Here is a 13,847-nt window from a genome sequence, read left to right as displayed (position 1 = left end):
TCAATCGATTCATCATTCTGACGGGAGACTACGAGGACCGCAGAAATTCGTCCATGAATAGTTTTCCCCGTGCTCGCTCAAGGGGTATTTCCCGGAAGCCTCGAAATGCTCGTTCGGCTTGCAGTCTTCCTGTTGAGCGACCGCCGAATACTTTCGAGTCTCGTGTAGGTGATCATCTAAAGCAGCAGAGCAGTCTCTGATGATCGCCTCCAAATGTAGCATTCCAAATAATCTGGTCTCGAGAGAGTAGTAAGAGGTGTACTATCACCAGTGCCCTCTAGGGTCTAGCAGAAAAATTTCCACTGCAATGCACGATACGTCAGCACATGATCACCCGGACCTCCAGAGGCAGTCCAAGGAACACCGTCGAAGATACGATTGCAAAGTCCGTTCGGGTCGAACATCGGAGGGCTCTTACCGAATTCTCTCGGTCAAAGAAAAACGTTACACAATCCCGGATCCTGTCGGTGGTAGGAGGAGGCGCGAGATCCCGATCTACTCTGGGCCAGCTCTTTTTCGAACAATTTCCGCAGCTCGCCGACGCGGTAGCAACGGTAAAATACGTTGATTGAAACACTTCTGAATTACTCGATCGGATAATCGTTGGTTAATCGTACGAGGAGGAAGACGACGACAACGACCATTGTTTAGTGGTCATCTAGCGTTGACAGGCGAATCAGTGACCCGCTTCAGACTCTCCTCTGCACTGTCCTCCACTCTACGGTATTTTCCATTACGCAATCGAGTTTACAATGAAAGCTGATTCATCGCCACTAAGGAACTGGAACGAGCGACAGAGCGAACATTCCGGCGTCGAGCACGACGGCCGTCGTGCCTGCTCCGAGCCTCGAGCGTCTGTCTCGCGTTTCAAATCGTTTTGAACTTTCTGTGACCGGCTGGAATCCCTAATCGACAGCTATGCGGGGCGTGAAGAGCGTGTTCGTTACCCCGATCAGTGGACCGGTCGGAAGATCGAAGATACACGTGGAAGGCGGCGATCTTGGATCGAGTCCCGTCGAGATCTTGGAATCGACAAGATGCATCAGAATAAACTCCCTGCACCTGGTATCTACTTGTTCGTCGATTACATAGACGACAGACGGTCGTGTCCACGTACACATGGACCGCATGAACCTCCGGTGGACGTCGTAGCGCCGCCCAGTCGATGCGCCGCCCTGTTTCGCCTCATCAAAAGCCCGCAACAGGAAGACTGTGGCGCAAACCATTGCAGTCTACTCACAGACAACCACTCCATCTGCCTCGCCTACTGCCGCCGAAGTTCTTGTTGGTTTTTTTTCCTGGAGCTGTTGAGACGCCCCCAAGGATTCCCTTCCTGATTTCTCGGTGCTTCGAGCTCGATCGGTACTTCGGAGCGGCTCCGGACGTAGAAGTTCATCGGTTGGTCGGCTCCGTTCATTATCATCACCCATCACCGGTTTATTGATTGTGTCGATTGCTCGACCTACAACAAGTGACCGCTCGCCAATGAAAACCGAGACTCTTCTCGTTGTCAGCTTGTCCTTAAGCGCCGACGTCTTGGGTGGGTTGAACACGGCGTCGAGCTTTGCTCATTCTAGATTTCCTGCTAGAGGTATCGGAGCGCGACGAATCCTGCCCACGATCTCCTCGACTCTTCGTTTGTGGAGATCTGAGGGGTCTTTCGGTCCTCCGTCGGAAATCGACGAAGTTTTTGGAACCGCATCCGGATTTCCGCAACGTAATTTTTTTCTCAGGCCTCCACGTCGGGGATGTTTCCTTCTGCTCGGATGTCGTCCGTCGCAAAGAGTGGGGAGCTCTCCATCCGAAGAGCAAGATCAACACACGGCCTGTCAGTGAGTATAGTTTCCTATGGGTTTGATAGCTTGACTCTCGATTCGGGGCGCGGAAGTTCCCAAGTGGGAGGAAACCGACGGGAATTCAGGAAGGAATGCCGGCGGGAAGAATATCGACGAGTCCGCTAACGGCGAAATCTTTCTCGCACAGGTAATGTGATCCTCCATCACAGTTTGGGTCCTACGTGCATCACAGAACCCACCTGTCGCAGTATTGTCAGAACGACTCAACTGCAACACATAAAGATAAAGGGCTGGGACGACATTGGGTGAGTTCGAATGACTTTTTCGGCCTCTAAGCTGCCTTCCGAGAGTCGGTCTCGGTCGCTGGCTCGTGCATGAATTGATTTCCAATCGCGAACTCTTCGATCTTCAGGTACAATTTCTTGGTATCTGAAAATGGTCAAGTGTTCGAAGGCCGCGGGTGGGGTGTCGAAGCAGCCGCGGTCATGGGATTGACTGATCGGGCCGTTCACATCGCGATCATTGGCAGCTTCAATCATCGAACTCCTGCCGACGCTGCCATGGTCGCTGTTTCGAGACTGATTCAGTGTGGCATGGGATTGGTAAGCGGATCTGAAGATCTTCACGTGGGAGTTTCGAGCTCTCGCAGCGAAACAATGATTCAAGGAGTCTATTTCTCTACAGGGGAAAGTTCACGAAGATTACAAGATCTCTGCGCACAGAGATGTCGAACCCACAGCTTGTCCTGGCCACAAGCTCTACGCTCTGATCCGCGGCTGGAATCGATACGTCAAAACACCTTAGAGAGTATCTCAGCATTGTCACGGGATTTTCCCTCCTTAAACGGGTCGTGCACGGAGATATGGCATCGTGAAATGTGAGACTTTTCCCACGGATGTCGAGGTGTCGAATGCGAAACTGGAGACTGGGGAATGTTCTGTAAACTCCTGTAAAAATATTTGTACACACATATCGGAAGCCAGTGTCAGGTGGGGACTTCATGCAAAATCAATAGAGTATTGGCGTCAAGATTGATGTATTTATAGAGCGTGAATGTTTACTTCGACGGGGAGCTAAAAGTTTCGAGTGTGGAAAACATCTATATGAAAGGGATTGATTCCCGTGAAAACCGTGGCCGGGTGTCGCGCTTATACTCGAAATAAAAATGCATGGCGGATCGAGGCTACGACTCCTATCTCCGGAAGTACGGTTTCGAATAAGATGACATCGATCGAGATAATTTCGGAGCTCAAGTATTATTATAGAGGCGCGGAACCACGAATTCATTGAGGTGTTGATCGGAGTGTTTCCATTGGCATGTCGATGAACTCCGGGGTTGTTGATCCCGCCCGAGGAGTTCTGCGGGAATAGTTTCCATCGGTTACTCTTCGTTCAAGAGATGTCGGAAGGAGTTCAGAGACACGAAACGAGAACAATTATTGATAGGGAATCGCGCAATGTCCGTAAGAAGACGGCGATTACATCGTCGGATTCCAAAGGTCTGGAATCGCTAGTGCGTCCGGACACTCATCCATTGTTCACGAGGGCTAAATGAGGTATGTTTTATTTTTAGAGCATGCTCACTGAATGGAATGATGAATGCAATGTTTTCGCTGGATCCTACGCACCAGAAACGACCTCGAATCAGTAAACAATCGCTGTGATCCCAGGTGCAAATTGCCCTCTGCCCAAGGGCCGGAAATCGCCTAACAGAGCCGGAAACACTTCATTGGACAACAGTCCCTTTCTCGTTCCTCTCGTCTATTTCCAAGTGTCGTCGACAGCAAGGAGCCCAGCGCGCCGAGACTTCACCATCAGTGAAGATTTGATGAACATGAAAGTCTTCCGTATCGTATCCCTACATGACGTGTATTCCCTAGACAATGGAATGGAAGCCTCCTCTATGCTTCCGACGTGTATCCCCCAGTGTTTGGATGCACGCCGACTGAGGCTTCGGGACGAATTCCATGGAAGGAAGATTCAGCAGTCACGCTCTCGAAAGGGGACGAAATCACCGATAGAGTCCGCGTACGCGTGCATTTTATTTCTCCGGCAGGCAGCGTTGTTGCTCAAAATCGATGAGCTACCCATTTCGAGAATGCTCGTCTTCAGAGCACGTTCTCTGCCGCCTCCAGCACTCGCTGGAGAAATGACGAAAAATGATCGCCATTAGAGCGATCAGGAGTCGGAAGTTTCAGATCGGAGGCCTGGGGCTCATGCACTCAAGAACAGCGGCAGCGACACAACAACAAATTGTTCCCGACGCGGCACGTTCGCAATTTTCCGGCGTCCTCTACAAAAAGAAGAGCTGAGCGCTCCAGCGGGATGTCAACAAAAAAATATCGGACGAGTCTGGAGTGAAAGAGAAAGCGACGACCGTGTCCCATACCGATAAGTTTCTTCGGAATCAGAAACCGAGAATTATCCCTGAAGCCTATTCCCGCCACAGCCCGGTCCCTCAAGCTCAAGGGTGCCGCTCCGTACTAGTTCTTGGAACGTGGTTTGGTCATCATTCACGAGCAAGAAAAGCGCTGGCCGTGCCGAGGAATCTTCCGCCTCATATACTCGATCTCTGGCCATATCCAGCTCAACCCTTTAGCTGTGTTGCTAATTTTTAAATTGGTTTAACAGATGTCCCTCTTTCAGTCGGTCGGTCGGTCGGTGGGTCGGCCAGTGGGTCGCTCGTCGTCGATGATGGCATGCTCTGCGGCATTTCATAGGAACACACCCTCTCGCTCTGAGCCCTCGTTCTCCCTGTCGTCCCAATGTCACACAACACCACACGCTCACACATACACCCTCCTCGAGCGGGGCGCTCTCTCATCCTTGGATCGGTGCTTGTCCCTTCTCATTGGCGTTGAATGCGCCTGATCTCACTGGTATCAGGATGATTATTCTTGAACAAAACACTAGAACTGATTGATTGTGGCCAGCGATTCGCTTCCAGGTCTGACTCAGTCAGCCCGTCTAATTCATTAGGGGACAGCAACGCTTACCGCATCAGCGATCGAGATGGCCGCAGCAGGTGTAAGGCTCGCGGAGCCCCGTAAATGAACTCCGTTATGTTTCACCGCTCACTCAATAACTCTATCGGATGATGTTTAAATCAGGAGTTTGTCGTCCCCGAACTGTAACACGAAATCTTCCACCTAACATCTCGGGCTTCATAGTATTGTGCACGTTATCATTTGTGCTGGACATTCCCTCCAGGGCGCCACGGGACCATTTCGTGCCGGACACCTGTTTAGGATCGCGCCTCGGGTGATCGATGTTTTGAATCGGCCGCTATTTCCCAATGGGAAGAATGCGGGTATGACGGCCCACTAAATTCCTGGACCGCTGTCATGTCGTCACGCGCAAAGTTCTCTCGCCTGCAGGAAGTCGGCAGTAACGAGAAGCAACGCCGCGAGGACTTCACCCAGGAGCTCGGTTGCTGCTCGTACTGCTGATCTTGGACCGATTGCCTGTCGTTAGCTGTCTTTGAGAAGGCTCCAGTGATCGCTCAACTTCGGTTAAGCCGACGGAGTTCGCAGCGCAACTCGGTGCTCAGATATCAAGAGTCTTGAGTCAACACCCAAACCACTCCAACAAACCCCTCAGATCACCCTTGCTTGTCAGTTAGCTGCTCGGTCTGTTGATTAGTTAGCGAGCTGCGTCGTTCAAACGGATCTGTCATGCCACTTGGAAGGAGACGCGTGTACAAATTCAGCGACTTAGCATTTCAATAAGTAGTAATGAACGAGTCTCCCGAAAGACGAATCCTTCTTTGGTCAGCCGTTCACGGACATTTTCGATTCATCCACATGTCGCTCGGCCGCGAAAATTCCGGTCAAGCGTGACATCCGGGTCGACGCGACGAGAGACCAGGCAGAATTCTTCCTTCCAAGAGCTCGTTGGAGTCCGTGATTGGGTGTGATACCATGGCACTTCACCATCGACCACCGATGGGGGATTTCGGGAGCAGAAAGAAGTCACGGGCCGCCCAGTGGAGTACGACACTATTCTATTAAGGACGCGTATTCGGCCGTGTTGTGGACTTTGGTTGTCGGTATTGAATTGACTTGCAAATCAAGTCGCGATCGCGATTCGTTCTCAGCGAGCTCTTCACTGTTTGGTCAAGTTGGACTACACATGGTTCGTCTCGAGCCACTTGGCGATAATTTAAATTCTCAACAACCTGCGAGCGAGAGCAGGAGGGAGAGAGAGCCAGTCCGCTCAGGACGAAGCGCTCATTCGACCGTTCAATAAGCAATGAAGCCAGTCGTCAGACCGAGCAGCGACCAGTTTCAATATCTCGGAGTGTGAAAGAACTCTTTGTGACTCACGCTGACATGCGGAACCGGCCCGACCGCTTGAGGATCCACACTCGCCCGGTTGCTCTCCTGGGTCATGTCCACGAGGAAGACGACGGTAGCGGCGATGAGGTCGACGACGAGAGAGAACGAGGAGAACGATGCGGACTACGTCCAGATACCGGCGGTTGTGGAGAAGCTCGAGCCTATTAAGAGCAAGGCACAAGGCTGATAGCGAAAGTACTTGAAGAGAGTGAGCTTTTCGAATCGTTCACAAACTCCTCAAGAGACCCGAAGACAACACGGGCATGCTTGGTTTTTGAATTGCTCGTGCGACGATGTACCTTCCCTAGACTTTCTACGGGTGGCCGCTGTTTCGTACGGGTAGTCGCGTGTCGATCTCGAAAACCGAGAGATGGGGTCGGAGGAGTGAGGGGGAGAAAGGCGGGGGGCTGACCGACTGTCGGCAGAACGACGGGCTGGCAGTCGAATGGCTGGCAGAACGAGAGTAAAATGAAATACACCGCTGCAAAGCGGTGGTTTGCGAGTTGTGAACTAAGTGCGAAGTGCTTTGAGAGAGCTCGGGCTGATTGCGCGAGGGGGTGTTTTCTTCTCACGACTGAACTCTTTGTGGTTCGTCCGTCCGTCCGTCTGTCTGTCTGTGTGTACGTATGTGTGAATTGGGCGCAATCTTAATTGCGATTGCGAAACCGACGGATGAAGGAAGCGACGCCTCCCAGAGAGAGATATGCCGAGAGAAAATCGGAGAAATGAGCGCTGGAATTATTTTATGAATTCATCGACTTCGATGACACCCGAGCGGATTTTGAGCTTTCTGCTCTGCCGGGGAATCTCGTCGGCCGATATCTCCTTTAGGAGCGCTTGAGGAATAAGCGCTGATCCGAACGGACGACGCTAAGCCTATGGTTTGATTTACATATTGATGACTCCTGTTGCATCGCTGCCGTTAGTTATTAGATCGTAATTCATTTTCTCACAGTTTTGTTGTCGATTATAATTGAGTTCAGCTCAGCAATAGAGGCTCGCCGACTGGTTTAGCCCCCGTGTCCTCCCCCTCGTCGGACCCCTACCTCCAACTCATTGCCAAACCAAACCCTAACCATTAGTTAAGACCACGACCGCTGTTAGGGTTGGAAGAGGCGTGAACTGGAGAGCAACTACCCGCAGAGTCTCGTGGGAGAGTTTGCTCCTCAAACGCGTTCGGCGCTTGACTTGTAGAGTTAAGTTGGTTTTTTTTCGAACGACGAGACCGTGTTGACGACTCATTCCCACCAGACGAGTGTCGATTCGTGGTTAGCTACGGATGACGATGATGCCTCATCGACATGACAGGGTGAGTGTAAAGTTGCAACATTGATCACCCCCGCGTTTTGCACGCACGACTCAGGCAAGAATTAAAGCTTCCGGAAAAGCACAGCAAAACCCGGAGCCTGAGTCTTTCCGAACTTCCACTAATTCGGAATGGCGACAGAAATGTCGTGGGCAGGGGGCACACGGTGGATACGCCGAACGATCACGCTCCGGCGCACTCGGGACCTGGAGCTCGGGAGGGGCGCAATGTTCGACCTGAAACTTAAAACTCCGCGTGCGGATAATTCATCCCGATGTACTATACCCCATTCGCTTCTTTCAGCCTCAGTAGAGAAAGTGACCATATGTGGTGAAGGCGATGACGCTGCCGAACGGCCAAGCTGATTTCCTCGAAACATTCGAAAAGACGGACGTTCAATCGAGCACACGCGATTCGAATTTATTTCTCAGATCGACCTCTAATTGTCACGAAAACACAAAAACTCTGATTTGAGAGCTTCTCGGAACAGCGACCACTGCCGCAGAGGAGAGAAATGAAGGCGAAGAAAGCGATTCAAGAGACCTCCAAGGAAGTGGAGCAGAAACGAGAGTCGCGGCCGAGGGCTATAGCTCGGAGCATGCGGATGAAGCCTCGGGGAGCCTTTCGAAAGAGGGAAGCCACCAACTTAACCGAAGGATCGAATGAAGCCGAAACCGCAGGACAACAGATACCTGTCGACCTTTCCGGAATTGTTGAAGAGACGAAAGTTCGCGCTGGGCGATCTCTGCTCCGTGCTCGAAACGAACCTACGCAGCCAATGGGGTCGTCAGAGCTACAGGTCTTCACGGTGAAATGAAATACCCGGAGCTCTTGCTTAATCGACTCCTTCCGTTATCAGATCGAATTTTTCATCCGACTGATCGTTTACTCCCTTGCCGCTTCCTCGGTTGGTTCGGTCGGCTGAGGTAAATCTCCAAGCCTGAATTTGTTTCAGGTCTAGTGACACATAGCCTTTAGACACGAGACCTGCGGTTGTCCAGTAGTCTCGGCTGCGCGCGGATGATAAAAAAATAACACAGACACACGAGAGAGAACATCTCAATTCTCATTTGCTTAGGCATCGCAAGACAAGCTTTCGTGATCTAGGCGTATCCGTTTCGGAGTTAATTTGCACGCTCCCTCCCTTCCTTCCTCAGATAAAAAATGCTCTCGGATATTCCTCAAGCAGAAAGGATCGAACACGAACGAATCGAGGGCCAGACTGGATAAAACCGGGCCTTTGGCATGGACGAAGAAATACCGCCAATCATAAGACTAAATTCATTTTGACTACGACCTATGAGGCTTTGGAGTCGAATCTCTCGGAGAGACTCTGGCCACGGCTAGATGCTCACATCCAACACAAACCGCAGCTGGACAAGCCTCGGGAGCAATTTAGCGTTTTCCAATGACTGAGATTCGAACAAGGCCACCACGATCATCCTATTCTTCCTATTCTCCCTGTATCATAAGCCCAGTGTCCTAACGATCGGCAGAGGATAAAGAGCTGTAATGGCCGGTGACGACAGCGCTGGATTCAATGGGTTGGCTGAGCCTGGGACAAACGGCTCCTTCATTTCTCTGAGGCTTAGCTCCGCGCAATCTTCTACAAAATCTTAGAGATTCCTGGTCGAAGATGCTCAAGATTTCCAACCGATTTCCCTCCGAAATTGGTAGCGACTCAGACCAAGGCTCGAGGTAGTGGAGTACCGAGCGCCGAACGAATGGATACCACCCATCAGTATTCGGCACAGAGAGAGTTAGATTTACTGTGCGCGACGCTGCAACGTCGGAAAGATGTCAGTTCGCTGTAAGGGGAGCTCGGGGTCCGCGTGCGAAGACCGAGAACGACTGCTGAGCCGAACTCAGCGCCACAAACGGGGGCGCTGAGTGCTTGCCAATACATAGTTGTTTCATATGGAGTTGATGGACTGGTTTCGCGGATTTTGTTATTCGAGCCAATTGAGAAATTTCACATCAGCGCCGCATCGTGAGGAGTAACTCTCGATGAGGTGAGCATGTACGCGACACTCCACGGGGGGTCTTCATCGTCCTCTTTGTGGCAACTCTGAACTACATACCTACCACGAAACCGCCACCAACAACAACAACGACGGTGGCGATGACGACCACCACCTCCAGACAGACAGGGCGCGGGGCTGACCTGGCAGGGTGTGGGGAAGACCCGAAGGGGGAACGGAGACCCGAAACAAGACTGTCAAAATCTTTGTGGAACGTCATTCCTCGCGGAGTGACTGACAAGCGAGCGTTGCTTTACCCGTCGTCGTCGTCGCTTGCTCTGTCTCAGAACGAAGAGGAGACGCAACGACGCGACTCGAGGGGAATTAAACACTCCAACTTTGAGGTGTCGGATTTTCGTCAATCTAATTAGGTGGATACATCCGAGTTTGAATGCGGGGCATGTGGGAGAAATTCTCGACGAATGTCATGCCCCAGCTGAATATCCGTCCTCGGTCGTGGTGTCTTCTTCCGAATTTCTTCTCTTAATTAATGCCAACTCTAATGCGTCAAGAGCTAGTCTGTCTGATTTTGGTCGAATTCACGCGTGACGAGGACGGCTGAGCAGCAGTCTCCGAGCGCGTCTGTGGCTTCGCCGGACGGGCTCGGCTGAATCCAGAGACGGTTCCACGGTCGCTCAGGTCAAAGCCAATCTTTCCTAAACAAGGCAACTAATGCCTCCGCTCCCTCCTCCGGCTCCTCCTCTGCAAGAGAAGACCGACGAGGAGCATCTTACATTACTCTAGTGAGGCTATGAGATCGGCTCTCCGTTCGCACTGAAGGACTTCCGCTTGAGCGACTGTCCCACGCCGGCTACGGACTGGGAGACAACATCAAATCTCATCAGAGAATCAACTACCGATCGGCTCGTGCCTCACTCCTTGACGCGACCGAGGACAAAGGAGGACAACACGGTCACTCCTCCATGATCTCCTTCCGCTGACTGTTTGTGCTAAATATGTTTACTAATAACGCCATTCTCTTGCATTCAGGCGTTCATTGATACACTGGTAGCGATTTCGAGTGAGACCGGCGGTCGACCGGCCGACTGACCGACCGGTCGCTCGCTCACCAAACTTCCGCCTGATCACCCTGCTCTCCCCGATACGAAGCAGCAACTCTTGGCTTTGTTGACCAGTCACACACTCACATTTATATGTTCGCTAATGTTGGAATTCTCTGCGTTCCCAATGATCTCCTGCGCAAGCGTCGCCTCCTCCACGAGGATATATGTATAGGTACAAAGGATAAATGAGTTGGCGTTCGTCCCATCTCCCTGGGCATGGAAGATTCTCATAACGGCGCGTATGCCGGCCCAGAAAAAGCGTATTCTTCCCGTACAGCTTGGGAGCAACCGTTCCTGTCGCTAGATCCGTCGCAAATTGATAAATGTGCCGCATAGGACACCCCGAGACGGAGCTCACTCCGGCGTAGTAAAAGCCGATACGCACTTTTACTCCGAGCCACTTCTGACGAGATTAGGAGTTCAGTTGTCGTGATTCCCAGGGTATCATCGATCCACGCTCGAGCCTCGACTTCGGATGAGTGCACTGGTGGGTAGCTCTCAGGTAGCGAGCGAATGCTGTATTCATTCGCGGTCAACGTCAGGCCGAGCTCCATCATTATATTTACCTGTAATGAACTTTCGCCGGGGTACACATATTATGTGCATACCTTCGCATGATGTCGATGATTATGACATATACTTGATGCTCTACCCACACTCGTAGCGTGTCTCTCGACTGGACTCGAAGAGAATCTGATTCATAGAAGGTACGGGTTCGCGCGGAGATGCCCTGAAATTTCTTCGCCTCCTCGTTCAGTTTCCTCAAACGCGCAGAGGGAAAATCAGTGGACACATTCGCCGAAATCCCAGGGGTGAAATTTAGGAGGGAGAGCAATATCGACGAGTGGCAGCTACTGTCAGAGCGAGAAACAGGAGTGCTGCTTGCGGAAATCCTCGAAATGCGCTTGTTCTCCACAAAGTGAATCAAATCAAGTATTCCCTGAATCCTGACCGAAATCTGGGCCAAATAAACTCTTCAACGATGTTTCGTAAATGGCTCGCTCGGTCGGCGGGTCGCATGCTCGAGGCGGGGGGCGGTTGTTTAGAATGTTTTTTGAGTGGATGAGCTCGCTGCGGATGAGGGGAAAAAGCAGAGAACAGCCTTCAGCATTCGTTACTCGAATGTCACAAACAGCGGCGAGCCAACCACTCCAACCTGTCATGCATGGCGATAGAAAACGCTCCACCGGGAACGGTTTGTATCTCTTTCGGTCGCGAGAATTTTCTCCTTCGATGACATGTGACCGAGAAAACTCAGATCGGCTGCGAACTCCGACCGTCTCTCGATTTCGTCGGGACTCCGAGTAACTTCATCTGCTCCTCATCCGAGGAGCGAGCCGGGAGCTGCTGCATTTGATCGCCATAAAAGGAATCGGGTTTCGGCAAACGGAGTTTAACAAGTTGAAGGGATCAAGTCGGGGCCGGAGTGGACGATGCCGCTTGGTCCACCTGCTAGTCGCTCAGTCGGTCCGGATCATCTCATAACTCTGTCACTCGCAGGAGGCAGGTTTCCGAGTGGTCGAATCATCTCCGAATCTTTATCGGCATCGTAAACTTGGGCTTAGCTTTGTGTCAATGATAGTAAACACAAATGGTGCTCGAGAAACTCGACTAGTTTAGTGACTGGGCGGGCAGACACGCAGAGAACCTCGGTTCTGGAGCCGGCTCCTCTATAGAGAGATGAGCTGGCTTCCCTCAGCACACTTCGATACGCCCGAGATGGACATTTCTCGAGTAGTGAATCGAGCCAACTGACCAAACAGAAGTTTACTAGCCAAAGGTTATGTGAGTTTTTCGATTGGTTTTCAGCTCTTATAAGTTGGGGTCTAAACTGAAAAAATATCCCTCTTGCACGGAGCGGAATCAGCTCCCTCGATGGGCAGGCTAATGACACAGGTACCTCTGATTGTAGGGCATCACAATAATTCTGGATGGCATGCTGAATCATCAAGCTCTTCCTGCTCTCAAATTACGCGGTCGGATTCCGTGCGCGCATCCGATTATCTCTACGGATCGGATCGATGCGGTCGTCATCGACAAAGGATCAGGAGCTGTGTCAGTCAAAGTGTAGCGACGAAAGGATCTGTGGAGTATCTCACAGGAGGACCCAAGAAACTCTGAGTGCAAACAGAAGGCGAGGCTTTTTATTTATAGTGATTGTCTCCGTGGTGCCCTGGTTCCCGCGACAGCTCCTCATGCGAGCAAACCTTCTGCCGGTCAAATGACATCTTTATGAGGTGAATCGGGAGCCCGCTCGGAGCATCGCATGACCAGCTCGAGTTGCTCGGACTGTTTGACTGACTGACTGACTGACTTGACCGTCCGAGTAGATCTCATGCAAATGAGTCAAGCTGGTCATCAGCTGGGTGGTTCAGGTGTTCGGGCCTCTCGATGAGTAGAGAGGATGTGATTGTGCGATGATACGATAGAGAAGGCTACTCTACATAGAAGAGTCAAGGGTTGGAGTTGCATTGGCTCGGGTCCGAGATTTCGAATGTTCGAATCGTTTCGGATTCTCGATGACAGCTCGGGCTAGACCGTATATCGCGAAGATGTACATCCAAGTGTCAATCTCCCGAACCAGAGGGTAGATGAACGCTCGGTTGCTCCGAGAATGGAAGAGTTATCAAGTGAACACAAGTTGATGTCGACTTGAACCCTGACCGCAGCTTCATCTTCAAGCGTTGAGGTCGGACGAGGTGACAACAGCTCCCACAGTGGCGGTCACTGATATTGACATAGGACGGAACTCGAAGTGCCCGGGGCCGTGACGAGCTCGCGCGCGCCGTCGACAGTTCTTCAGACTCTACGAAATTCGAGATCCGGGGAGTTCAATCTTCGGCAGTCGAAATCCGGGCACGAAATTCGGGTGCAAGTTCCTCAGAAATTGTTTCAGAACGCTTTCGAGAGCCTCCGGAACCCTGATCCCAGGTATTCGAGCTCTTTCTACCAGAGTTCCCATGTACGCTCGAAGCATCGCCAGTTGGAGGTGGTTCAATCAATCTTCTCTCGGAGAGGCCATTTCTCCTCGCGAGCTAACATATAATAAAATATTCAAAAAGCCGCGCGCTCATTCCGTTAGGTTTTATCGTCGTTGCACTTCTTACTGCGCGTGCTCTCGCCGCCGCTAGCGCTACTTCCTTGGGCCTTCGTTTCCCGATTGGAGATTTTCATTTCGATAAAAAAAAAAACTACTCGGCTCGAGACCGCGCTACTAAAGCGACGAGTCCGTTCGAGAGCAGCAGATAGCAGAAGCAGCAAGACGCGTTTTCTCTCATCTGATTTTACGACATTCGTTAAGCCTTTGAGCGCGACTTCAAGCC

General features: G+C 51.5%; 1 protein-coding gene across 1 annotated transcript; it reads left to right on the top strand.

Annotated features, from left to right (window-relative positions):
- Positions 1 to 1,224: 1,224 nt before the first annotated feature.
- LOC100900310 (peptidoglycan recognition protein 1) lies at positions 1,225 to 2,878 on the top strand. The gene is made up of 5 exons (XM_003743903.2): positions 1,225 to 1,540; positions 1,734 to 1,832; positions 1,984 to 2,101; positions 2,209 to 2,398; positions 2,481 to 2,878. The coding sequence occupies exons 1-5, from the start codon at positions 1,486 to 1,488 to the stop codon at positions 2,598 to 2,600; spliced, it is 582 nt and encodes a 193-aa protein (XP_003743951.1). The 5' UTR covers positions 1,225 to 1,485; the 3' UTR covers positions 2,601 to 2,878.
- The last annotated feature ends 10,969 nt before the right edge of the window (positions 2,879 to 13,847 follow it).

Source organism: Galendromus occidentalis, unplaced genomic scaffold (genome assembly GCF_000255335.2).
Source record: "Galendromus occidentalis unplaced genomic scaffold, Mocc_1.1 scf7180000077453, whole genome shotgun sequence".
NCBI classification, from domain to species: domain Eukaryota; kingdom Metazoa; phylum Arthropoda; class Arachnida; order Mesostigmata; family Phytoseiidae; genus Galendromus; species Galendromus occidentalis.
Note: the sequence above shows the minus strand (reverse complement) of the source record. Positions and strands in the feature narration are given on the sequence as shown.

What these genes read in the sequence shown, in the direction of transcription:
- LOC100900310 (XM_003743903.2), top strand. Translation starts at nt 1,486, where the DNA reads ATGAAAACCGAGACTCTTCTCGTTGTCAGCTTGTCCTTAAGCGCCGAC. An exon ending in GATCAACACACGGCCTGTCA is followed by an intron (nt 1,833 to 1,983) that starts GTGAGTATAGTT and finishes TTTCTCGCACAG; the next exon opens with GTAATGTGATCCTCCATCAC. An exon ending in AAGGGCTGGGACGACATTGG is followed by an intron (nt 2,102 to 2,208) that starts GTGAGTTCGAAT and finishes TTCGATCTTCAG; the next exon opens with GTACAATTTCTTGGTATCTG.